Genomic DNA, 27,832 nt, shown 5'->3' with positions numbered 1-27,832 from the left:
CTTCGACCGAGGGTTGCCACCTCTGAGGTGCAAACAAAAACGGGACGTATCGTGGGGGGGGGGGGGGATAGCTTACAGAAACCGGAAAATTAGAGAACCACATATATATTGTTCGTCTTGAGTGGTGAATTCTTCTTCTTGGTTCTTTTGGTAAAGTCACGTAGAAGGGAAATACTATTTTTATCATTTTATTTTAGTATTTTCCTTTTACGTGACTTTACCGAAAAAAACCAAGAATATGAATCCCTGCAGTCACGAAAGCTTTAAATGAAAATTTGCTGAATTATTCTTCACAGTATTATGATACAATTGGCAAGAAAACAAGCAGCGTTTGAATGCCTCAGGAGAGACGTGCCGAGAATATTCAGACCATACTCTTCCGTAAAGTCACGTAGGTGACTTTGCCGTAAGAACCAAAGAGTATGGATTCCTGCAGTCACGAAAGCTTCAAATCAAGATTGAATATTCAGACCGGTTACTTAAGAAAAACATCGGATGTTACTGGAAAACTCAAAGAGTATGGATTCCTGCAGTCACGAAAGCTTCAAATCAAGATTGAATATTCAGACCGGTTACTTAAGAAAAACATCGGATGTTACTGGAAAACTCGGGACAGGTGGCAACCTCTCCCGTCCCTCCGCACGATGGACGGCCACTCCGACAGGAAACTGCCCGAGTCGTCCCATTTCCGACACAACTCGAGGCCGACGGACAACTTGAGTTGGTGAACCATAGGAGCGGCTTCACCCCCCCCCCCCCCCCCCCCATGATCTTACTGACTTACTCGAGTTTGTCCTGTGAGTTGGGCAGCCTTCTGCCCTTCAAATCTAAGATTTAAATATCCTACGCACGTTCCAATTGACAGATTTGTCGAAGGTTTTTTCTTTTACGCTTTTCTTTCTTGCTCGACGTTGGACATGATGGCTGGTGCCGGAAGGGGAAATCATCGGCTCGAAATCGGCCTCCTGCTCCCGCGCGAATTCAGGCTGCCAACTCGAGCCCCCCCCCCCCCAAATCTGCGTTTTCGGGTTGCTGCTACACCCACGTGGTGTCCGACGTTTCGGCCCACGTGCTGGGTGGGATCTTCTTTGGGAACGTTGGGACATCGTTCGTTACCTGTGAATGGATGGTTCAATGTCAATGTGTCACTTTATTGAGGAACTGCTGCTTGGTGTGGTTTGGAGCTGTTTTCTTGTTGTTTCTGCTGCCTTGCCTTAATCTTGATAAATCGGACTTACATAATAACCCATGCATCATTTACTTATATTTAGTGACTTGCTCACCACTCTTATCGTGTTTATTGTTGTTGTTGTTGTTGTTTGCTGTTGCAACTTGCTGACCCGTTCATACTGGAAATCTGAGAAAAAGAACTTCATAGCTCATCGGATTCCTCCTGCAATCTAAATAAAAAAAATTGATTCCGTATGTTGCATGCATGTATTGTATGTGTGGGGAAACGTCTTTCGCGCCATACGTAGGCAGCCGAGATAATTGGAACAATACGCGCTCTAAGCCGAATGCTCATCTGAGAACTATGGAGGTCAACCGCGAAAACCTAAAACGGCGTGACCAGCTTGAGGCATCTGAGCACGTGTAAAATGGTGTATTGGTAGGAGGGAGCACACACTCGAGTTCTGTGGTTTGTGGTATTGGGGTTGTGGGTAATGGTTTCCAGGCTCGGTTGCTTTAGGTCAGTTCTCTCCATGACAGTCAACCATCAATCAAAGTGCTTGCCACTAAACGAACCACGCGACTATACATTTCTGATCTCGTCAAGGAACATAAACCATCATCACGCAAACTCCGGTCATCGTCGCAGCAGCGGCTTTAGGCTCAGCCATTGAACAAAGGCGGTCGCCGCATCGCGCGATTTCAGACGCGCTTCTGCTGCCGTCTGGAACGCTCTTCCTTCCGATATTAGGAAGCCATTGGAGCTATGCACTGTTAAATCTCGATTGAAAACTCATTTTTTTAGAACGGCTTTGTGTTTATTTTTCTGTCCTATCCCCGCACCTCCGATTCGCACGGGTGGCTACGCACGGTGAGAAAATAGTTCAACATACAAATCATATATATAGGTAAAAGTGCAGCCCTGGCATTGCCTGCTCACGCCACTGCTGGAAGAGCAGCCACCACGAGGCCGAGAGCTCCAGAAAGTGCCATCTCGAGGGTATTTTTGGCCTATTCTTCCAACATCGGCAGGCACATCATATACAGAACACGTTTTACTGGTAGGAACCTCCTGGTTCCACCAGCCCACAGGGGATTATTGTATCCGTTCGTCCGTCATGCATCCTAAAATGGGAGGGGTGGGGCTGGGTGGATAGGGGAGGGTGGGGAGGGGCTGGGTGGGGAGGGTGGGGCTGGGTGGGGCTGGGTGGGGAGGGTGGGGAGGGGCTGGGTGGGGAGGGTGGGGAGGGGCTGGGTGGGGAGGGTGGGGCTGGGTGGGGGGTGGGAGGGGTGGGGCTGGATGGGGAGGGGCTGGTCATCTCGTGGTGCCCTTATAAAACTCAACATTTAACCTACTCACGCCGGCTTGTGCCCGCCCTCACAGTCGGGCATATTTGCAGAATACACCACGCCGCCGTTGACCCTGGCCATTGACCGAGCAACCCAACGTTCCTACCAGCTCCCTCCGCAGGAATGTGTTTTCAATACAATTAAGGGGGGAGAGGCCGGTTCGGTGGTTAGCGCACTGCACAACGAACCCATTGGCCTGATTTCTATTCCTGGCCGCAGTTCGCATCAGTGGCGAGTGTTATCTGAACCGGTCCTGGGCCTCCACTATGAAAAGTTTCGTTTGTAAATTTCGAGATTGATCCGGAAGTGAGACGTCATAGTATGTTTCGTAATTCACATTTAAACAGTGTCCAGGATTTAGACCTAAAACTTTCGTGACTGCAGGAATTAATTTTTTTGGTTCTTTCGGTAAAGTCATGTAGATAGAAAACAAACATCACAATTGAAAGCAAAAAAACCATATATATAAAATCGCAAATCTGTCTGTCTGTCTGTGTGTCTGTGTGTCGCCGGACCATACGCAGTTTCATTGGACGGCGGTTGCCCCTGGCAACGGGTAGCGAGGCATTCGCTGCGGGGTGGACGCCATTTTTAATTCCCGTTAACAATATGCGCACGCATTAACACGCGACTCTGAGGTAAATTCATCAAAGTTTCACGTCCTCTTCACTCCCCTCCCACCCCAATGTGTGCAATTACTATTATAGGGTCGGTAGATAATAAAATTATAGCGATTACACAGTATTATTGTAGCGCGGGGGGGGGGGGAACGCCACCCGTACCCAGCCTCAGCCGGGTGGGCAATCTAGGCGAGGCCGGAGGCTCTGCACGGTACTAGGCCTCGACACCCCACCACCCTACAGCGGATCGGCGCGCCTCACTAAAACCCTACAACAGATCGGCACGCCTCACACAAACCCTACAACGGATTGGCGCGCCTCACTAAAACCCTACAGCGGATCGGCGCGCCTCACTAAAACCCTACAAGGGATCGGCGCGCCTCACTAAAACCCTACAGCGGATCGGCGCGCCTCACTAAAACCCTACAACAGATCGGCACGCCTCACACAAACCCTACAACGGATTGGCGCGCCTCACTAAAACCCTACAGCGGATCGGCGCGCCTCACTAAAACCCTACAAGGGATCGGCGCGCCTCACTAAAACCCTACAGCGGATCGGCGCGCCTCACTAAAACCCTACAAGGGATCGGCGCGCCTCACTAAAACCCTACAAAGGAAGCGCAACGCATTGTAGTGTCGTGGTTAGCGCGCCGCGCTACGAACCCGGCGACCCGAGTTCCATTCCCGCTCATGGCCACCACCGGTGACGATTATTTGAACCGGTCCTGGGCCTCCCCTAGGTCGACTCAGCCTCAAAACGAGTAACTGGTGTGGCATATGAACATCGCCACTGGGGAGACAAAGGCGGCCGGGCGTGGTGGATCCAAGTCCCGGGCGATGCCGGGTAGTACAGCTAGTGTTAATATATATTGGAGGGGACACATCCCCCCCAATATCCAAATATGCTCAAAATGTCCCCCCCTAATATATTGCTATAAAAACATGTATTGCTATGTATATAAAAACAACAATTTTCTAAACCTTGGCCACAATATCTGGACTTGTCTTCATTTTAATCAATGCATAGATTTCTGTGTATATGATTGTGGTTATGGTTGTACGTTATTATTCCCTAATATCTGCCATTACATACAATAAAACAAGAAATGGTTAAACAGTCAAAACAGAGCAATGTAATACAATACACTATTAAACACTTTAAAAAAATAAATGAACAGTCCATCCAATGTGTTAGTGAATTTTTAAAAATATTTTAGGCAGGAAATTCTTTTCAAATTTAGATATTTTTCTGGTTTCGGACCCCCAGACACCCTGGAAAATTTGGTCCCCCCCAATGTTGACTCCATGGCTACGGCCTTGAATGGCATGCTATCGACAAAATCGAGTACCTCTGAAACTGTCGCATAATAAATATCCTACCTCAGGGGGTGACAAAACCTGCTGATCTGATGGGCCGTGTAACATAAACCGGCACGTGGCTGAGAGCCACGTGGTGCTTGAGCGGGCCGCATGGGGTGGTCACATGGCCAGTGGCGGTTTCAAAAGTAGAGATCTAAGGCACCAAACCCTCGGCAGTTCCTCCTCCTTCGTTCTATTGCCAGGGGGTGAGTGCCCTCGCCCTCCTCGCCTCAGGATCCTCCTGCTTTTGCAACATGTCTCATGCTTTTCAGCATCACAAGTTGATTTCCCGAGTGAAGCCCATTGAGCTAAGACGGTCTTTTTCAAGGACGATGAAAGTTGCAAATCATCTGCGTCCCTCTCAATTGAGTCGACCAGGAGACAAATACAGCTCACGAGCCGCAGTTTGCCCGACTGCAGGTACACGGTCTTGTCAATGTTTAAATTGTTGTTCAAGCCCCGCCAAGGAAAATTTTTTTTTCGCATAAGTGAGAAAATTGCAGTCTAATATAAACATGTTTTTGTATTGTACCAAGTAAGGCCCACTGCGCTATGTATAGCAGTCAAATACTCTAAACGCATAACGTTGATTATAAATGTTGAGCGAAAAACCGGGGGACCCGGAGAAAAATCCACGCGACCACGGGGAGAACAAAAAAACCCCGCAAAATATACAGCAGGAGTCAGGGTCGGGATCGACCCCACGACCTCCTGTATACCAGGCGAGGGAGTTAACATCTCATCACCGCAGAGCCACTTCATTGGAACACGCTTACCGTCTCTCTGTCTGTGGAAGTCAACTCATAAAATGTATTTAAAAGCGTTCATTTTTTTCTGTTGTATAAACACAACCCCCACTTTCAACGCGGCGGGTCCTGACAGCGCTGTTATACAGCACGTGGGTGTGCTGGCCCGTCCTTTTGTTATCTTGTCACGTTTCTCAAGTCTCCACTTCACACAGTCGGATTTTCTCTCGCAGTGCGTGCCCCGTCGACCCAACACCGCGGAAATTGTTTTTGCGAAATTGCACAGGCGACGTCTGAGTTTCACACTGGCATCACGGGCATCTACAGACCCCCCGCCCGCGTCCCCCTAAAAGGGAATTGTTTCAAATAGTCTTTGATCGCGTGGAATGCAAGGAATGAGGTGCTACTTAGCGTCGATCCACAGCGCGCTGTTGTTTGCAGCATGTAAATGCTGTTGATTTTGTAATGTAACCGACAACTACAAAAAAAATCGACGCTTACACGCCAATTAATTACTTACTTAAATTGTCCGCGCTCAAATAACCTCCACGAGCCACACGTACAGGGTGTGAGGAGGCCCTCATCCAGCAATGGATTGTCCAAGGGCTGCGTGCACGCGTTGTGTAAACATGGTTTTACCGATGGAAAAAAAAAAGCAAGAAAATTAATTGTCAAGATTTTGTTCGCACATGGAACGCGTCAAAGAGGGGACATGTCCAACCGGAGAGATGGAGTGCCCTGGTGAGGCCTTCATCCAGCAGTGGATTGAGCGTGCCTGACGATGATTATGATACTTAATTTATAATAGTACGTTTATTTATACTGGTAGGAACCTCCTGGTTACACCAGCTCACAGGGGATTATTGTGTCCGTCGTGCAGGGAGGGGCTGGGTGGGGAGGGAGGGGCTGGTTGGGAAGGGGAGGGTGGGGAGGGGCTGGGTGGGGAGGGTGGGGAGGGGCTGGGTGGGGAGGGTGGGGCTGGGTGGGGGGTTTGAGGGGTGGGGCTGGGTGGGGTGGGGCTGGTCACCCCGTGGTGCCCTTATAAAACTCAACGTTTAACCTACTCACGCCGGCTTGTGCCCGCCCTCACAGTCGGGCATATTTGCGGAATACACCACGCCGCCGTTGACCCTGGCCATTGACCGAGCAACCCAACGTTCCTACCAGCAGCTCCCTCCGCAGGAATGTGTTTTAGTCACTTGCTTAGCTTCCCTATATGTTGGACTCCTATGGTGTTGTTGTTGTATTGTTTGTTGTTTTAACTTTCTGACCCGCCCCAACTTGACATCTGTGGAAAAGAGCTTCAGTGCTCATCGGATTCTTCCAGTCTAAATAATGATTCAGATTCTGAGCATTGAGTTTTTGGTTAGGCCACAATTACCTGGCCAAGTTTGTGCCATTAAGACCCTTATTGGCTGCGACAACCTCCATGTTACCATTATACTTGTATATTTTATGAACTGATTAAATATAAATATTGTATTTTCAAATGTAAAATCTCATGATGAAAGCTGTATATAGTATTTATTCATATATTTCATTCGGCTACCGGTGATGGAGGTGATGAAAAAAAGATAACATTTACAAATTGAAAATATGCTGAATAAACGAACGTACAAAAATATTAATGAACAGGACATTCAATGCATTGCTCGACACAATTTTAAACGAACACGTGGGTTCTATTCTCAGCAACGGCGAGCATCAGTGGCGAGTGATGTCCGAACCGATCATGAGCTCAGCCTCCACCGACACCCGCGCTGACCAGCGTGGCGAAGTAGGGTCAAGCGAACCCACGTGATCAACATTGAATGGTGCTGCCCTCATTCAGCAATGGATCGACATTAGGGGCTGTAGGCGGTGTTATTTTGTACGCAAGAACACGGATTGCTTGTTGCTGTAGTTGTAAACGAAGGCATTTGCGATACATGTTCAAGGTGGACAATGGCAATCAACGCCGCAAATTTCGATGAAGCCATCCAGCTTCTTTTCGGATGGCCACCGCCCGATGCGTACCATATGTGAGAGAGCCCTGGTTGGTGCAGCTCCGTCACTGCTCTTCATCATATTGCAGGCTGTTAAAACAAGAGGGGCCTTCGAGTCATGACCTTCCATGAACAAACTTCTGGGCTCAAGGAGGCTCGTAAAGAAGGCGTTTGCAGATGTTTGTCTGCGCTACCCATTCCGCCCTTGACATTAATGACAATTTTAGCATTTTTTTCTGTTGTTGCATAGAGTGCAACCGCTATGCGTTTCTCCCGTTGAGGAATAACAATGTGTGTACGTGTATACATGCGAACACGTGGGTGAGACGTTGTCCAAGGTTAAAGCTTGTTAAGGAATTATACAGAGCTGGGATATCTAAAGTAAGTGAGATTTGGCAGGGCACATTGCTGGGAAGGGACAATGGGGCCACTGGTGAAGTATAATAACGGAGTCGCAGCGTCGAAGAGGATACCCACCGTGGGAGATGGAGTGATGAAATCAATTTAATGAACAGGTGTGCTGGGTGGATTGTTGCATGGCGGGATTGTGAGACATGGCGACGGCGGTTTGGTGAGGCCTTCATCCAGCAGTGGATTGACGATGGCAGATGACGGTGATAATGAGATGTTCAATTAATTACACTGGTCAACACACTTTTTCTGCCATAAGGTATTCCAACGGGTTTAAGGTAATGTTGGGGTGCTGATTCCAAATCTGGCATCAGTTTTTGTCTATCACATCAGGTTTTGAGATATCAAATATTGCATTTTCAATAAAAACTGCAGAAGAAAAATATTAATAAATGTGGATATCTACATAAAATGATATTATAACACACTATCCTAAAAATACAGCACCATATTTTAACACTAAAGCAGTCACTGACTCGCAACAACTTGCAATCATAAGTGACAGAGTTAATTTCTGGTAAAATCAATGAAAATGGGGTATGCCGATAGCATAAAAATGATGTGATAGAGAAAATCTGAGATCAGATTTGGAATCAGCACCCTGAAATTAGTCTAAAACGGCTGCTAAAGTCCAGGCCAGAAAAAAATATTTTTTTTGTTGACCAGTATTATCTAAATAACGTGTTAACCTTGCTTATTGTTTGATTACTCAATTAGCGGACGATACGAAAAGCGTTTGCAAAAGTCTCACTTTTGTTCCCACATGTACCGTTGGATGAGAGGTAGTGGGTCGCGCACCGTGAGTCATGTGACGCTGGGCGTGGCCTGTAGAGGGTTTCCCACCTTCGGGAAGCAACATGTCAGGGCGGCCACCGATTTTAAACAGGCCCGGGTAACTGACCACAAAAGTAAAATAGTTGATTACAATATTTCATCAACGTGTCGACGAATAAACTCGGCTCGACAAATGTATGCTTGGGAGATGATGATGGCTTGGGTGAGGCCTTTATCCAGCAGTGAATTGAGCATGGCATCTGCTGATTGTGATCAATTGGCAATTAAGGCCAGAAGTCTATTTTGCAAATTATATCTGGGTTTAACGACAAATGCAAAACAAAATTACGTATTTTGGCGTGCTCTCCAGAAAACTTAAAGGCACGAATGAACCAAAACGAAAAAAAAACACCCGAATCAACTGGGCGATAGGATTTTTGCCAAACTCAGAAGGTCTTGAAAGAGGATGCCGGATTGTGAGAAGTGCGCGCGTGTGTGCGCTCCGTTCCCGGCACGTGCCGCCGTTGATCTCACCGGATCGGCTCACCGGAGAGAGAGAGAGAGATCCCGCACGTGCCGTGGATTCGGCTACGAAAATTATTATCCGAGAATGCCTGGCTGACACGAGGTGGCGATTGAGGTGTCCACCTTGGTGGAATTTTTTTTTTTAATGCTTTTGTTTTAAAACACGGGAGAGAGTTTTCTGAGATTCGAGGCACGAAGCTTAGTTCAATAGGCCAGCATCAGTCATTCGGCACGCAAGTGTTCCGGGGTTAAAGGTGTTCCGTGCTGCTTTGCGGCCACGGCTGAGTGTTGCTGGATGCATTGACAGAGGTGAGGACTCCATTCAACGTCTTGGAATGCCTCTGTGCTACGGGAGGTTATGTTGCAAATAATCAGTTATCACTCAACAAACAACACGGCACAGGGAGGGAGCTTTCATCCTCTGCTCACGTGTTTTTGTTGTTGTTGCCAGCCATCCTGGCTTGCGCAAAGTAGGGCTTCCCGTTGAATGGCTGCATTTACACATGTCGTGCAAAGGGGCTGACGTTGAAATGTTTACGTTCTGGAGAGGGCGTTTCTTGCATTTTTGCCGGTAAGGATCCTGCAGGTCAAAGACCTGTTCCCGAACTGAAGATCAGGTGAGGAAGTTGCAAGTGGGCCAAAAAAGGATGGAAAGAAGGAATTTCAACGTAACAAGGGGAGGGGGCGACATTCGGAGCAATGATAATAATACTTGTTAATATGGTCATTATTATTCCAGGTAGTATCGCGCCGCACATTATTTGCTCGTTCTCGAAGGGAGAGAGGACGACTCAGAGGCACGAGGACCCACAGACAAGCTGGAAGGTAGCCACTCGAATATCCGACACCAAATAATTGCCCAAGCTTTGCGGTCCTCTACATATTGAGATGTTATCGGCTAATGAATGAGCCAGCGAGTGAAGATTTGAGTTTTCAAACCAGGATAACGTGTAATTTACAAAGGTAAAAAAAAACCACAACGTAAATGGAATGTGATTGACCGATGGGTTATAATTACCAATGGAATTGAAGTTGGTGGAGGGGAAAAGAAATAAGAGGCAGAACGTGAGATGGCAGGACGAGGTTTTTAGGAGTGGGCCTGATGGTAGAGCTAAGAGATCGTAAGGGGTGGAAGACACGCAGCAGCAGCAGCATGGCCAAATAATTCTTAGAGACATTTCAAACTCGCCCTCGCCGAGCCTCACCCCTTTCTGGATAAACGCACGGGCCCTGCCAAAGGGCATGCTCAGGACCATAACCAGAATGCGAACTTAGGAATTCTAAGCCACCACTGAAGGTGGAAAAAGTCTCCTTAAAATCACCCGCCCACGAGTTGCACTCCATTGTAGCAGCACGGATGTTGGAAATGTGTTGCTGATCATGCCATTAGCGTAGGGCCGTGCGTTCAAGCTGGAAGTAGAGGATTTTTTTTCCTAATGGGAGGTCAGGCACAGAAGACGTATTGCTCGCCGAAGCATGCACGCATATCGTGTGTCTTCATAGAGTCTTGGCATATTTGAACCCGGTCAACGCAGCAAATCCCTCAGCGCATGTGAACTTGTAAGCAGAACAGAAGTTGCCCTGGACGCGGAACAGTTGAGCTAATGGGTCGAGTTTGAGTTATTTGGGCAGGAACGTAAATTAATGCGGTAAACATGCCTTACTCTCTCTGCATTCGATTTTTTTTCACGCCGGTTAAACTCTTGTCGGTTTAACCGCACCTTCCGATCAGCGCCGCGGTTGGCTACTTACGGTGCGAAAGAAGTTCAACGTACATACATTAGTCGAATCGCTGCCCCGTGATTAATTAACGCACAACACACAAGTACAAATATATAGCCCACACAGACTGTTAGGGCAGATTGTGTTAGAGGGCGCTTGTTAAGGCTGACACGGTGCACGAGATGGTTCTTCTGTGGCTATCAGCACGCACAGCCACCTTTGTCTCACCAGTGCTGATGTTCGCACAGTGCTCCAGCCACGTACTTAAGTCTGAGCTGACCCAAGAGAGGAACAGCAGCGGTTCAGATGTACCGCTGTATCGCTTGTCAATGATGAGCACACAGATCAAGGGGGTGGTGTTGTCAGAATAAACAATCTTGTTCAGCTGCTACTCGCCACTGTTAGTGGTGATTGGGAACCGAATTCAGGTCGCCGGGTTAACAGTTCAGTGTGGGAACCACTGTACAACCACTTACTACCCACGAACACAAATATGCCCCGTATCGCCAGTGGGACTGTTGGGACGAGCGCTGTCAGTCAGCGCCTATTCATTGCTGTGGAGCATCATGGGAAATAACACGAAGATTGACGTCCGTTCGAGGTATCCACAAATAAATGTAATGTTTGCTAGTCATCGGTCTGTCTCGTCAAAAGCCATCTGACAACTCAACAGCATTTAACAAGCCCGACTGCTGATGACACCCACTAGGTCGAAACCGGTCCAGGGTTTGCTCGCTTAAACTCATGCTGCCGGATGATATTGTCTTGAAAAAATCCAAAAGGCTAATGTGTTTAAAGAAAACTACACGTATATATGTTTTTTTACTTATACGCGCAGACAGAGAACGGAGGTGTGCTTACGTAAGCCACATACGCACGAGTGTATGGCCGAGACGCGCACGTGCCGCCACGCGCGCGGCCCAGCTTTCGTTCCGCCAGAATTAATATCTGTCCACTTTGTCATTTCAGTCCGGAGACGCGAGAGCGGCGGGATAGAGCGGGAGCCCATTTGAAGTGTCTCTCAATAAGTCAGCGCAGCGTTAAAACAACCCGCCAGCGCTCGCGTGAAAAGCACTCGCTCGCACGCGCGCTGGAAAACGCCGACACTTACATCGCGCTCGGCGGTCGCTCGCACGACGAGAAAGGACGTGACGCAAACGATCTTGCAGGGGTTTTGGCGACGATGTATGGGTGTCACGTGGGGCTCGCCTTCAAAGCCTCTTCTGATGTCCACTGCCGGTGAGCGGATTGCACGTCGCGACTCGCAGGAGCGCTTTGTATTTGCTCTGCAGTGCGACGGGAGACACCGGCTAGCGCAAGGAAGCCACGAGAGACGTTGACAGATGTGGCCAAACGTATGGAAACACCAGCCATATGGGCTAATTACAATTATAAGAATAATTTAGAGCTCTTTGTTAATTCATATCTTGATAAAGGTCTCCGAATGCTGTTGTGGTTATGTGTCTTTTGTTTGACCATTATTCAGCACACTGGTCTGCGCGGGTTCGTGAATACCACACTGTTTTTCTATCGAATCCTTAACATCTAATAAATGTGCAATGGCATCCTCCGAAAACCCTGGCTGTCTCCTGCGATTACTTTGAAAAAAATTCACGTAGAATTATTTACGCGGCCCCATAAAAAAATGTGTCTGGATTGTTTGACCTTGCTTTATCGCCATGGGTCAGTGTGGGTTGCGGTGAATTTGGGGGGGTTGGGGTTGGGTGGGTCAGTGGGGAGGTAGGGTGTGTGGCCCACGACCAGTTCAGAAATCACTTGCCAGTGATGTTCGCCATGGCTGGCAATCAACCTCAGGTCCCTGGGTTCAAACAGAGTGCGTTCCCCACTGCGCCTCTGCTCTGTCTATCTTAACCGGTGTTCATCATTGCAAGGCACGCGGGCCACTGACGGCCCCCTGGTGGCCTTTAGTGCGGCCCCTGAAGTGCTGCCCCCCCACCTTAAATACACAAAAGCATCGTGCTGCTGTCAAACACCCCCAATGGTTTCAAATGTTTGGCGGCCCTCCCTCGCACCGATGATGTCTTGTCGGTGAAGGTGGCTCACCCACTTCTGAAAATGAGCAAAGAACATTGATATGAATTGTAATGTAAAAAATAAAATACATCTATTAATGCACACACCTTTGCCAATGAACTGCTGGGATGAAGGTCCTCCCACGTCGTGTTGGTGATGGGAATTGTTTGACCGCATTGAACCATGCTGGTCAGTGTGGGATGGATGTAACTGGGAGTCAACTCCATGTTGCCAGGTTAAAAGTGCAGTGCGCAAACCAATGCACGCCCACTCCACTCCTGCCTGTATATGTAATGCATTTTCCACACACATATAATGTGCAGCTCTTTGTCAGTTGACAGCTGGATGAAGGCCTTCCTATACTGTGACATTGTTGACGGAGGATGTTGGCTCTATTTCACTTTGCTGGTCAGCGTTGGTCAGATGCCACTCGCCATTGATGTTAGCCAGGGCTGGGCATCAAACGCTGGTGGCCGGATTCATCGCGCATTGCGCAAACCACTGTCCCGCTGTTCCCCCATAGGGCTCATGCACGTACGTTGAACTTGTTTCTCATCGTACGTAGCCAACCGCGCTAATCGGGAGGTGTGGGTGAAGGACAACAAACTAAACACAAAAAAGCAGTTCTAAAGAAATGAGCTTTCAATCTAGATTTAGCAGTGCATAACCCCAGCGGCTTCCTAACATCGGAAGGAAAAGCGTTCCACACGGTCGCAGAAGCGCATCTGAAAGTTCTCGATGCGGTGCCCACCACCTCTGTTCGATGGCCAGCCGAAAGCCGCTGCGAGGATTGACCGGAGTTCGCGTGATGATAGTTTACACTCCTTGACGAGATCAAGAAGGTATTGTGGTTTATTAGTGGCAAGCACTTGTATTGAGTGCGACCTTATAACAACGTATTTGTTTTGGCAATCGGAAGCAAAGCCTGTCTGAATTCCCTCGTGCAACCGCATACATTTTTGAACAATAATCCAAACTGTAGGAGGTGGGGGGGGGGGTGAAGGACATTCTTATTTTGGTTACCGAAAGCACATTTAACATTTGGAAAATGCAAAGCAAACATGCGCTCAAATACAACCACAGTTCTACTATTTATATTCTTGGTTCTTTCGGTAAAGTCACGTAGATAGGTTCAAAGAAAATAACAAAAAATAACAAAAAACTAGGATGTTTCCATCGCAACAAGCTGTCGTCTTCAGGGAAAGGGGGGTTAGCTGCCAAGGCAAACTGTTTATAAGGGGTTTGAAATGGGCGTAGCCCAAATGTCAGCAGCCAATGATAATGCGAGTGGTGGGCAGCCAACCCGACGGTGGTTGGTTTTCCACCAATCAAAGGGCTGTCAGGTGAAAATTAGCATGTTAAAGAGAGATCAGCATACTCTTTGGGTATTTCGGTAAAGTTACGTAGGTAGAAATAAAATAAATCACGACGTTTCGATCGCAGCACAAGCAATCGTCATCAGATGAGACAACTACAGCTGCAGTAAGCCTACTTCAGCAGTTTTTTCTTGCTGCAGTTGTCCCACCTGATGACGACTGCTTGTGTTGCGATCGAAACGTCGTGGTTTATTTTATTTTATTTCTACCTACGTGACTTTACCGAAAGAACCAAATAGCATGGATTCCTGCAGTCACGAAAGCTTAAAATCAAGAGAGATTAGCACGTTAATGGGAGATTAGAACGTTAATGGGAGATCGCAGAGCCGCAACCAAGAGGTGGGCGCGCGAAGTGGTTTGCACCACCAATTCGTGTGAGCAAGGTCTCTGTTTCCAGCTGTGTATCCTGAAGACGACCGCTTGTGTTGCGATCGAAACGTCGTAGTTTGTTGTAATTTTTTGTTATTTTCTTTGAACCTATCTACGTGACTTTACCGAAAGACCCCAAGAATATGAATTGCTGCAGTCACGAAAGCTTTAAGTCAAGATTACATTTTTACTTTTGGCATCATTTAATTAAACAACTCCGAATCGCGGTACCGAGAATTTAATCAGAGTACAGCTCTTTAAATGTGTGCACTTCTGCTGTTTGGCCCACAGTCAAAATTCAGAGCAACTGTTTGGGGGCCGTCCACAAATGACGTCATGCACGGGGGGGGGGGTCAGACATTTGTGACGATGTGTGACGAGGGGGGGGAGGTTTGAGAAATGTGACGTCACATCAAAATGCGCAACTTTAAATAAATATAGACAACACGTTCTACTTAATTAAATAGACGTTTTAATAAATGTTTTCTCCTACAACATCAGAGTGCAGCGCCACATTAAACACGCACTTCAATGACAATAGTTTAAAGCGATTTGAAGCATGTTTTATTTTTTTTTGGGGGGGGGGCAGAGTTTTGTGACGTCATATTTGAGGTGGGGCCTGACTTTTTGTGACGCCGTGTGACGAGAGGGGGGGGGTCAAAATCGTCCAAAATCGCGTGACGTCATTTATGGACGGCGGCCCCTTGGCGAATTGCAGGGTTTTCGTGATTAACCCTGAGACACCCACAGGGCATAGCCCAGCTGTTCTCGACCTGTGATGGGGGTGGGACGGGTTCAGGGCGTAGGCCGCAGCATGGATACCGTGCCGGACAAATGTTGAATGTGCATTGGGACAGTCAGTGCCACCTTGTGGCACCAAAACACTCACGCACGGCTGGAGACAAAGACCTTACGAACACAAGAAAAGCACTCATACACAACATAAAACAAGCGTCTTACTAATACAAACAAACACCACGCCGATACACAGCTGGATACAGAGGCCTTGCTCACACAAGACACAGCCATACTCACCATTCAACAATTACCTTGATTTGAAGCTTTCGTGACTGCAGGAATCCATACTTTTTGGTTCTTTCGGTAAAGTCACGTAGATAGAAAAATGAAATAAATCACGACATTTCGGGCGCAACACAAGCGTCCATCATTACGTCGTGATTAATTGTGTTTGATACCCACGTGACTTTACCGAAAGAACCAAAGAGTAAAAATTGCCTTACTACGTTGAACGTCTTTCGCACCGCACGTAGCCAACCCGCAAGTCGGAGGTGCAATCATGTGTGATAGCCAGCTCGCTTCTGACAAAGAGCTCTGAAGCTCAGCGGGCCTTACCTGGAAAAGTAAAAAATAGTTAATAGTTAAAATCTTGATTTAAAGCTTTTGTGACTGCAGGGATTCATATTCTTGGTTCTTTCGGTAAAGTCACGTAGAAGGGAAATAATTAAATAAAATTAATATAAAACAATAACAATTCTTATTGTTTAATAAAAATAATTATTGTTTTATATTAATATTATTGTATTATTTCCCTTCTACGTGACTTTACCGAAAGAACCAAAAAAAGTTAATAGTTGAGTTCATAGATTCCATTCCACCTTCCGGCACGGCATTTGCAGTAGAGGTAAATATTCCCATATCGCTCCACCACTGTCCGCCCAGCAGTATAAATTGGCTGCGTGTGTGGTTGGATAATAATGTGTGGGTGGGCCCACTTCTTCCGACACGGCTGGTCACTCGTGGAAGAGTAGACCAAATACACCCCCCCCCCCCCCCCGAGAGATCGCTCGAGTGGCGGCCCTTCCGCCAGCAGTGGCATGAGCAAGAAATGTGCGGCTCTGCATCGCCACGAAACGAGGTGGGAACACTGAGACGAAGCCGCGTCGAATCGTCATCAAATGGAACTACTCGGGGTTGAGACTCGTTACGTCGCTAACTTCCAAAGCCGTTCTGCAAGCTGCAACATTCTGATCTGAGAAGCGAATACCGGAGAAATTTCGATTTAAAGCTTTCGTGACTGCAGGGATTCATCTTCTTGGTTCTTTCGGTAAAGTCACGTAGAAGGGAAATAATAAAATAACCTGAGGACGGCTGCTTGCGTTGTGGCCGAAACGTCGTGAGAATAATTTTATTATGTTTTATTTGTATTATTTTATTACCCTTCTACGTGACTTTACCGAAAGAACAAAGAAGATGAATACCGGAGACTCAAGCTCGTCTACGCATCATAACACGCGCTCGCAATCGCGTTACATTTCGACCGATACGCCAAGGAAGAGTTGGAGAAGTGGGCACAGCGTTGAGCAGCGTGCGGCCTGAACCCAGCGAGCTGAGTTCGATTCCTGGCCAGTGCCGAGTGTTATACGAACCGGTCCTCGGTGCGTCCCTTCACCAACTTGCACTGACCAGTGTGGCCGAAGCGTGCTCGTGCAACCACCGCGACCAACGTGGAATGGCAGAGGCCTCTCGGAGTGGTGCAGTGGCAACATTCGTGCCTCGCAGCAGGAAGCGCCTGGGTTCGAATTCAGAGTTCCGACTCGGGTGGCTTGCTGCGTGGAGTTCGTTTGTTTCTACCCCCTTTGTTCTGCACGGGTTTCCTCGGGGTTCTTCCTGTAATGGATGAACACGTACGATGCCTCGATCCAGGGCCCTCCCGACAAATACTGTTGAATCATGATTTGAGGCTTTCGTGACTGCAGGAATCCATACTCTTTTGTTCTTTCGGTAAAGTCACGTAGGTAGAAAAATAAAATAGAATAGAGCACGACGTTTCGATCGCAACGCAAGCACTCTTCATCAGGCCTGACTATTGCTTGCGTTGCGATCGAAACGTCGTGATCTATTATTTTTTCTACCTACGTGACTTTACAGAAAGAACCAACGAGTATAAATACTGTTGAGTTCATAGTATTGTTTTCCTGGGTTAATAAATAATTAGTATTATTATATAACGATGCATTCAGTTTCATTATTGTGTGTTTTTTTTACAGGAGCCAGGGTACAGAGTGCGAGCAACAACAAAACACGGAAGGGGCGCAGAATGACAACGCATTCAGTTGCGAAGCTTCGATAAAGTTTGTTCCTTACCCAGTGCCCTCTACCCATCTATTGGCCCTTCACCTGACCCATTGGCCCAAGAGCTTCGTGATGCCGGACGTCTCCGCCGAGGTTTAGCAATGCACACACACTGCCATAGCTTTACGTTGGGGCGTAGAATTATGATGCACATTTTTTTTTCTCAAAGCAACATCTTTAGACATTTTCATTTACCAAATAATTGCAGGATGTGAGCCCGACTCGCTGGGGAGACGTCGTGACGTTCGCGCATTAAACGGTGGCTGCCCGCGTACGGTATGCACGATCCGACTTTATAAACCTTGTTACGTGTCTGAGTAATGACTCACACATGGACTGGAGGATGACTGGCCATTAAAATAAAAAAGAGAGAAGGGCAACGGTGATTTCTTTGCCACAAGATAAAATTATAATCGTTGCCATGTGCACAATCCCCCTCCTGTTTAATTGAAGTCTGGATATTGTGTTCTGTCGGCTGTCAAAATGCCACCCAAAACAGGGGCGGTGTGTGGATGGGGGGGGGTGGTGCGCGCGACTGTTTTGCCACGGTTTGGGTGAATGATCGTGGCAGCCCACGGCTAGAAGCCGCTCCGGAGAGCGTGGCAATCCCATCCCACAAATAAATGTGACGCAGTCCCCGAAGCACCGGCGTCTCGCAGCGCCGCACAGAACTCACCGATCGACGCCGATTCTTTTGGGCTCTCCGCGACGAATGTTTCCGTAGAATTTTGATTGAAAGTAAAAAAAAAACGCAGGATGATGAGACGGTTGAGCAAAGGTTGTCCATTGCAAAGTTACATTTTTTTCAAGGATTTCACAGCAATGCAGAGTTGTCGTGACTAACCCGCTGGCTGACCGGTACGGTGAAGTATGGTCAAACGACAACACAGATGACCGCTGCGGTCATCATGAGGTGGCGTCATGCAGCAGGGGATTGACAAAAAACGCCGTACAGAATTATGATGAAAATAAATTATTCAAAAATGTATTTTCTTCGGACTGTGACAGTCATGTTTGTGTTGTGTGACAATACTTCAACCACGCCGGTCAGTGCAGGTTTATGTAACAGTTGACACTTTAGTAAAAAAAATGACATTTGCAGACATCATCGACCAATACTACACTTTCAACCAAAGTGCAATAGTTCAGGTTTGAGTCCAATCACACGGCACAACCCTAACCACAAGAGATTGCCTCTCTGCAAACAGGACACGTGATGTTACTTTCCTCTCCCCCGACCTCAAGCAGCATGCTCATCACCGCTACCGCCCTGCACCTTTGCTCCCTGCGACAAGGGATGTCTTCATCAGACCGTGACGACAGACACGTCTCCCCGTAGGGTGACGGCTGTGTGGATGTCTGCACGTGGGCGTCAGGTCCACGACGTCTTCGACGGGATCCTTCGAGCTGCCCCGCGCACGCCGACCCACGCCGCCCATCCGGGGCGGTGAGTCGAGCGGTGCATCGATCTTCGTTGGGCACCGCCGATCGTTTCAAAGCCAGCAGCGTTCGTTACAGCGTGTGCTCATTCTCTCACTGTGTGTGTGTTCTTCTCTATTTAAAGACAAAAGGTTTCCTTTTTTTGGGGGGGGGGAGGTGGAAGGGGGAGGGGAGGTGGCTGTGTCAAACAAATGCCATACATCTGGATGAGCGGCAGATAACAGGCCCTGTAGGTTGACGGAATGAACCCACACCGATGTGCGAACTTGTGCCCACGGCGACCAACTCTGACCCCAATCAAAGGCAAACCATTTCGAGACGACGAATCTCGCAAGTCGCCGACAACTGCTTCTGGCCAGACCATCTGACTCTGGTCGGTGAGATGGTCTGGCCCTATGGGAGAGCGGTGGGGGGGGCAGGAGCTGTGTTAGTGTGTTCATGGCCTTTGTCTGGAAATCCGCTGCTAAGTGAAAGAGGAACTCGGTCCCTTGGTCAGCAGTCATCGCAGACCGTTGCAGCTCGCCACGGCTCACAAGGTCGGAGGCCAAGAGGCTCGCGGAGACGGACGGACGGACGGGCTGGGGACAGCTACTACATATGTAGTAGCTACATATGTAGTAGCTACATATGTAGTAGCTACATATGTAGTAGCTACATATGTAGTAGCTACATATGTAGTAGCTACATATGTAGTAGCTACATATGTAGTAGCTACATATGTAGTAGCTACATATGTAGTAGCTACATATGTAATAGCTACGGACCCCGCACTTTCAAGGGCCCTGCGCTAAATGCTTTCAAGCTATCAATTCCGGTTCAGTGATTCTGCACTTGCTCTATTACTATAGTACTATACCGCCTTCAACTTTTACGAACGACTGGGTGTTTAAGGTTAGCGATTTGTCGTATTATCCAGCTGTATAGCAAATGAAAAAAATACAATTACTTTACTATGCAAGTCAAACAAAATTTGTTTGAATATTAAGTGTTTTTTTTATTTAGGGCCCCCTTTATAACATATATGCTCCAGGCTCAACACTCGCTTGATCCGGCACTGGCTGTGTGTGGGGGGGGGGGGGGGGTGTTGGACGTTGGCAATGGACGGGAGGCCGTCGAGCACCGGTACTGTGCGTTACCTCGCGCGTCGATGTCAACGAGGTTCATGTTGGCGAGCACCTATGAAGGACACCGCTTGCGAGCGAGACATAGGTGAGGCCAGCCCTCTATTGGGCCTCCTCTGTTGCCGACGTGCTGATGTTGACCACGCCACTGCCCCAGGTACTCGCGTAGCAGGCTGAGTCAACCGAGGAGAGGTCAAGGGCAGGTTCGCATGTCAATTACAACATTCCATTCTTGACGTAGACTTTTTATTTCTGAGTGGCAGAGGTTAGCTTTTTTCTCTTTCTTTCTGCTGCATGGCGAAGGTCATTGTGTAATTGAAGTCCCACAAAATATCCCGCTAAAAAGATGTTTTTATTTTTTTTGTGGTGCAAGAGCGCACGTGGGAAAATAACGGTGTGCAACAATTGCCATCGGCCGTGTGGCTCATTGGTGGAGCGAGCGAGTTCAAATCTCGGGTTTCGGTGTTGACTGTTCAGGTCTGACTCGTCAAATAACAATGGTTTCCTTTTAAATGTTCAACTGGCAGCTAAGATAACTGAAGTCAATATTTTTCTTCTCTTGCCAGGTGGCTCTTGCAGTGAGCCAGACAGATTTGGTTTGTGAACTGGGGATGAGGCATTGTGGCAGTTAACCTCTCAGTGGCAGATTGGGGGCCTCGGTAGTTCAGCTCGAGAGCGACCTCCTTGCCATCGGAAGGTTCTGAGTTCAAATTCTATTTAGGAATAAACTTTTTTTAAATGGTACCAGCTAAGGCCCACTGTGCTGTCGCATAGCTCTTTTTAAGAAGTGACCTGGCCACAAATGATAGCTCAACGAAGTGGCTTATCATGTAGAAATTCATAGCAGACAAATACTCTAAGCGCATGTTAATTTTAAATGTGGAGGGAAACATTGGAGGATGCAGAGAAAAATCCACATGACCACGGGGAGAAAGACATGCAAACTCTAAATATACAGGCAGCGTCAAGGTCGGGTTCGAACCCACAACCTCCTGTATTCCTGGCGAGTTAGTTAACATCTCGCCACCGAGGCACCATCAGTAGTTTAGCTGTAGAGCGAGCTCCTTGCAAACGGAAGCTTTTGATTTCAAATCCTATGAACTATAAACATTTTTATTTTATCTTACCAGGTAAGGCCCAATTTTTCAGAAGCGACTTTTACACAAATGATAGCTCAACGAAGTGGCTTATCATCACGTGGAAATGTATAGCAGCCAAATGCTCTAAACGCGTGATGTTAATTTTAAATGTGGAGGGAACAACCAGAGGACCCGGAGAAAAATCCACGCTACCACGGGGAGAACACGCAAACTCCAAATATACCGGCGTCAGGGTCGGGATCAAACCCACGACCTCCTGTATACCTGGCGAGGTAGTTAACATCTCACCACCATGGCGCCCTAAATTGTAGTTTGGGGGTGACTTAGCTGATCATCCAACAGGGGTCGATAAAATAAACACCGTTCAACACGTAGCTTTTCGCGACCAATATCATCCATAATAGGTTTGTTCGGTTATATCGCGTAAATATTCGACGCGATCGTAAATATAGGTTTAATATTTACGCGATCTAACCCAAACAAACCTATATTATGGAAAATAAATACCATTTATGGGGAAGTCAACAGTGGCTATTTTTATGGATAGACTCCGAAGAGAGGAATGTGGAATTCCCACCATTGTGGCAGGGCGCTGTAAACAGCTGATGAGCGCCACCTCAATGCTTGTGTGAGCAGGAAATGACTTTGACTTGACGCTCAACTGAAGTTCCGCCAAATCGCGATAATTCCACAAAAATATGTTTATTGATCCAAGAGCATATGTGGCAAAATAAACAGTGTACAACAGCCGTGCACACGGCGACAGATTTGCAATGCAATGTACACCTATAAGGTCATGACAAACGCCACCTTTATCTTTAACCGATGCATAAATCCAACGTTACTACGATACATACTCGATGCCCTACATTTTAATAGACGTACGCATTTTTTTTTTAGTGGTGGTATAATATAAATTAACAGTAGAAAAGAGTGATTTACAAGAACAAAACACGTACCGCTTTCACGCATTCTTGTTTTGGTTTTCAAGATTAATGTACTTGCCCGGGCTTTTGCGACCGGTCAGAACACGTGCACTTGCTTAGCTTCGGGTCGGATTAATTACACAGACAGACGAGACAATATCAAAGCTATACTCTTTGGTTCTTTCGGTAAAGTCACGTAGATATTATATATTTTGTCTATCCACGTAACTTTACCGAATGAACCAAGGAGTATGAATTCCTGCAGTCACGAAAGCCTCAAATCGAGATTAATATCAAAGCTATAACACACGATTATTATTAGAGCAGTCGGTGGCGTCTCGATGTCACTGCTGGGGGAGGGCCTCGTGAGTTGAGGCGCGTTGGTCGCCATGTGGCGATGACGTTCCATGATTAAAACACGTTGCCCTGCGTTTTGTGAATAGAATTAGATCTTTGAAAAATATCTATGGGACATTTTAGTTGTTGTTGTTACCGGTATCAAAGTATTAAAAATGAGAATACAGGTGTTTCCCCTTTATGGCAATAAATCAGGCAGTAAAATGTTCAAACCCCAAATAGATTCCATTTTCTTCTTGGTTCTTTCGGTAAAGTCACGTAGAAGGGAAATAATAAAATAATACAAATAAAACATAATAAAATAATATAATAACATATTTTATTATGTTATATTTATTTTATTTTATTATTTCCCTTCTACGTGACTTTACCGAAAGAACCAAAAAGATGAATCCGTGCAGTCACGAAAGCTTGAAATCGAAATTTAGATTCCTTTTGCAAGGAATCATGCTTTGCATTAACCACACAGAGTGCTTGTGTTGTGTTTGTATGTTCACCACAATAACGTGCGGCTAATGCGAACTTGACTCCTTGCAAAATTAATCTATTTGGTGTTTGAACATCTTAACACCTGTTTTGTTTTGCCAGAAAGGGTAAAACTTAAGCATATGTGTCGTTTAAAAATTGTATCTTATTTCCAAACAGATATTTTTTTTCCCCGTGTGAAATACTCTACATATAATCAAAGCTCTAAATACATCGTTATAATTCCCCAATGAAACCTGCTTGCTTCCCTGCATGACAACTGAAAGGAAACCTAGACTCATGGAGTTGTTCATTGGTTGTTTTCTTGAGTTGCAACGATTGCGGCGATTACGTAACACGTGGCAGACTCGTGCTGAGTTGAAACACTTCCGAAAACGTCTTTTAATTTCACCGTGCGTGCGTGCAAAGCCACGAAAGCGATGCAATAAAAAAAACATCGTACAATCGCGAAAACTGGTATCGTACCATGCACAATGACATCACGACAACAGCATTCACAACCCAGCTGGTATGTCAGGTTATTGTGCAGCTTGTTATGGTAAGTGCCTCTTGTGAAGCTGCCCTTTTTGCCTTCCTTGAAGCATTGACGGTTGAAAAATAAATCACTGAAAGCCTTAGAGAATCAAACAGAAATCCGGGTCCCACACACACGTCGGAGATGAATTTTGCAATGGAATTGCTCTCGAAATCGCGCGACTTCGTCATCATCATCATCACCTGCTATTGCGTTGTCCACATCCGAGCGATGAGTTGGCGCAGCAAGGAAACTCAACCGCGTGCTGTGTTCGGGATTGTGACGACACAGTGCCGAGTAGATCGAGGCATTAGAGTGAAGTTCATCCCGACTGTAAGCAACCAGTTGCAGAGACGTCCACATATATAGGCGATGCAGTTGCATGCAACTAAGTTGCACAACCGAGGCGTGTACCGGGCGTGAGTGTTAGAATGTGCCAGAACTCTGGACTCTGAACAGAAACGGTCAAACGTAACGAAGTTGCCTTTGATCATCACTGCAGCTAAGGTGACTGGAAATGTTGCATGGACGTTGCTATGAAATTTAATTTCGTTCGGCAAGGTGGGCTATGGGGCGTGAGCTGGTGTGCACAAGCATCAAGTGTCCTTACTTCAAGCAGTGACTCCCTTAAGAATATATATTTAAAAAAATATCATCTGAACCTCAACAAGTCTGTCAATACAAACTGCCCCGAAAAGAAAACCGTCAATATAATCGGTGACATTTCTGGAAATGACTCTTTTTCATATATGATAGTTGCCTGTTTTTTTCTATACATGCATATTATTCCCTTTCAGGGTAGTGTTATCGGCGAATGTTTTGAGATTCCGTGAAGTATATGATCATGTGACTTAAACAAAACTGGTTTTTGTTTTACCAGGTAAGGCCCACTGAGCTATTTAGCTCTTTGTCAGAAGCGGCCTGGTTACAAATGAAAGCTCAACGAAGTGGCTTGTCACGTGGAAATGTTTCGCCGGCAAATACTCTGAATGCAGGTTTCTAAATGTGGTGGGAAAAATCGGAGGAACCAGAGAAAAATCCACGCGGTCACGGGGAGGGAGAGAGACACGCAGACTCCAAATATACACAGACTTCAGGGTCGGGATCGAATCTACGACCTCCTGCATACCTGGCGAGGGAGTTAACATCTTGCCACCGGCAGCACCCATGGGAAAGACCGCGTGCCTTGATCACGTGTTCACGCCCGTCATAACACAAACAAACAAAGTCACTCGACTGTTTTTTTTTGTTATGCCACAGGCGGTTTGTAGGGGAAATTCCACATTTTTTGTTCAATCTACGTGTCGAAAATTATTTGTTATGGTAATGTTCACAAATAATTCACAAATAAGTAATCTGTTAACAGAGAAAAGGATTGTCGAAGTCTACAGTCACAACAATTACCATTTATGATTTAAAATTAACCTTCACGATTCATAAGATATTACATCAGGAATTTTTCAACATCGTTGTCTTAATCTTATATCAGAAGGAATCTGTTTTACAACAAATGGCCTAGTGTCCATCACGTATAAAGAAAGCCAATAACTTGGAGTCATAACCTGCTTTTTATTTAATGTGAAACACGCAAACGTTGTGATTGCCGAGCTCATTATGACATTAATCTGCCCGACTTCCATTCATGTGAACTGCAGCATTTTATTTTCGGGGAAGGTGACGTGATCGATGACAGTTGTAATTGGGAGTACACAATAATAATAATAAAATCTCGCTCCCTGGACAACTTCAATTACAGCATAATTGTGGCGTTTTCTGACAACGCGCCACGTGCACTGTTTAAAGTTGCAGATGTATTAATTACCGGCTGTCTGCTTGCAGGCCAACGACTGAAACGTAGCGGAAGCCAACTGTTTTTGGCCGAGGGCGACGGGACAGCCTCGCCGAATGGGGGTCATATTTATGACACGTTAATCAAAAAGCAAGACCTGCAAAGCCGCCTTGCACTTTTTCCTCGGGATGGATGGTCTGAGTGAACGATAAAAAAGGAAAATACAAACAAAACAAGAGGTGACGGCGGGAGACTTCGAAGTTCGACGGCACGCTCGCCGGCGAGACCTTTGGAGGGCTGCGTTCTCGACCCTCGTTCGTCACCTCTCAAGCAACACCGTCGGCCCACGTTGCAAAAGCGATCGCACGGGACGAGGGGTTTGTGGATCTGCGTTTGTGCCCGCGAGCGGTGATCAGTGGGTAAGTGTAGCGGTAAGCGCCGCGCTCCGCTAACAACCCGGCGGCCCGAGTTCGATTCCCGCTCGCGGCCAACAGCCAGGGACGATTATATGAACCGTTCCCGGGCCTCCCCTAGGTCGACTCAGCATCGAATGAGTACCTAGTGTGGTGTGTAAACATCGCCACTAGGGAGACAAAGGCGGTCGGGCGTGGTGCTGGCCACCCACCCCCTCGTGTGCCGTGCCGGCTTTCATAGGTGCTTGCTAGCAGCACTTGCCCCTACAGTCTGCCAAGGCTACGCGGGGGATCTTTGTGTCTACAAGGGTGAATTAATGCAACACCAGGACACAAGTAGTGACAGACACCGCAAGTCCCATCACACGTGCCGATGTTGTCGTTTTGCTGTGGGCGGCAACCTTATTTTGCGTACCGAGTATTTACAAATTTGTAGGAGAGAGAAAAACAAATAAACAGACCGGGCAGAATTCACACCCGAGTCCACTTCGTCAAAACTTGTTCTATGTTACTGGCCCATCCACATGCTCGTCTTTGTCATACGTTTAAATGAATAAAAACCAACACCCAAACACAACAAATTTCTCCCCCGGAGCTCCTCCACAGCAGATGTACAAATCTGTCCATGGTGGAGGCGTCTCGGGCACCTTCGACCCCTTTTAAATAACGCGACGGATGTCACCACCCTCACCATCAAGTGTCCTTCCGACCTTTCACCTCCGACACTCGGCTCACTCCTACAACCACCGCCACCGCCGCCACGACCTCCCGGCCCTCACTTCCCACCACCTTTCCGGCCCTTCACTTGCACACGAACCTGTCCACGACCGACGTGCACTTCTTGCACTTGACGTAGCAGCACCAGTGGAACTTGCAGTTGCAGCGCTCCACCACGGTCGCCTTGAAGTGGTCGTAGCCGCGGCCGCAGCACATGAGCTCGCAGCCGTCCATGCCCTCCGACGTCTTGTTGCACGAGCGGCCGATCGTGCCCAGCGAGCCCGTCGTCTCGTTGCGCACGCAGTAGTCCGGGCTCGCGTCCAGGTACACGAGATCGCCGGCCGACGGGGGGCTGAACTTGCGGTTGGCCGGCTCGAGCTTGGCGCGCCGGCTGGCCCGCGCCGCCGACGCGCTGTCGTACTTCTCCTTGAGGAACTTGCCCACCTTGCGGAAGTCGGCGAGCTGCAGCCAGCACGTCTTGAGCGAGCACGAGCCCGACACGCCGTGGCACTTGCACGCCACGTCCGCCAGCCCGTACACCGCCTGGTGCAGTCGCGCGCAAAATCCACAGCGCCGCCAACGACGCCGCCCAAGGTCGCCGGCGATCGGCGAACGGCAACAAAAAAAACGGGGAAAAGCGACGGATCAGGGTTGTGCGTTTGCAGGGCGCTTACTCCGATCAGCACCGTGTTGAACTTCTTTCGCGCCGTACGTAGCCAACCGAGCTGGCCGGCGGTGCGCTTGGCCGCGTACGCTGCGAAAGGCGTTCAACGCACGCACACACGACGCGGCATCGCTTGCATGCCGCAGCAACTCAGAAGCGCCCTGCATCGACATCTCGTGCCGACCGCTGCACCGCTCTGCAGCCGCAGTCGACCCCGGCCCATTGGCAGCTGTCCCTGTGCGGCAGGGCAGCGATGTTGCGGCGTGAGGGATTTATTTTTCCGAATGAAGCTGAAGGCTCAACAACATCCCCTGCTTGAGGCTCCGTGTGTTACACGGAGCAAATTGCTCGGATTGACAAAAGCAGACCGCGTGGTTAAGAATGTTGTTTGGCGTTTAATGTTTGTTTAATGTTTGTTTAAAGTTTGTTTAACAGCCGAGTGCCGGGCGATGCACCCCCGTTTAGACAAGGGCGCGGCTACTGCGCGTTGCATTGCGGGGGAAGTTCCGTGGTTCCTGACGCACGGTTCAGATCATTTGAAGCCACGGCGGACCGCGTGGTGGGTACCCGCCGGTACACCCGTGACGTGCACCATTCGGAGAAATCAGCCTATGAGCGCAAGCGACTCCCCGCACCTCTGGTGAGACGCAGACATACAGGCGGGCTCTGTGATACAGAGAGACACCATCACAGAGCCCGCGTGTCTCTCTGATACAGAAAGACACGCGGACTCTGTGATGAAGAGAGACAGGCGGTCTCTCGGTATCGT

The 27,832-nt window shown here is 47.7% G+C and overlaps 1 protein-coding gene across 1 annotated transcript in view; it reads right to left on the bottom strand.

The window, feature by feature from the left end:
* Positions 1-21,879: 21,879 nt before the first annotated feature.
* LOC144731700 (protein Wnt-5a-like) overlaps positions 21,880-27,832 on the bottom strand; it is a 28,722-nt gene continuing 22,769 nt past the window's right edge. The window contains exon 5 of the mRNA XM_078612877.1: positions 21,880-26,942. Coding sequence (XP_078469003.1) covers positions 26,484-26,942 — 459 coding nt within the window. The 3' untranslated portion in view covers positions 21,880-26,483. The remainder of the gene's footprint in view (positions 26,943-27,832) is intronic.

The sequence above is a fragment of the Lampetra planeri genome, chromosome 40 (genome assembly GCF_965212315.1).
Source record: "Lampetra planeri chromosome 40, kcLamPlan1.2.h2, whole genome shotgun sequence".
Classification (NCBI taxonomy): domain Eukaryota; kingdom Metazoa; phylum Chordata; class Hyperoartia; order Petromyzontiformes; family Petromyzontidae; genus Lampetra; species Lampetra planeri.
The sequence above is the reverse complement of the archived record's forward strand: the minus strand, read 5'-3'. Positions and strand labels throughout refer to the sequence as shown.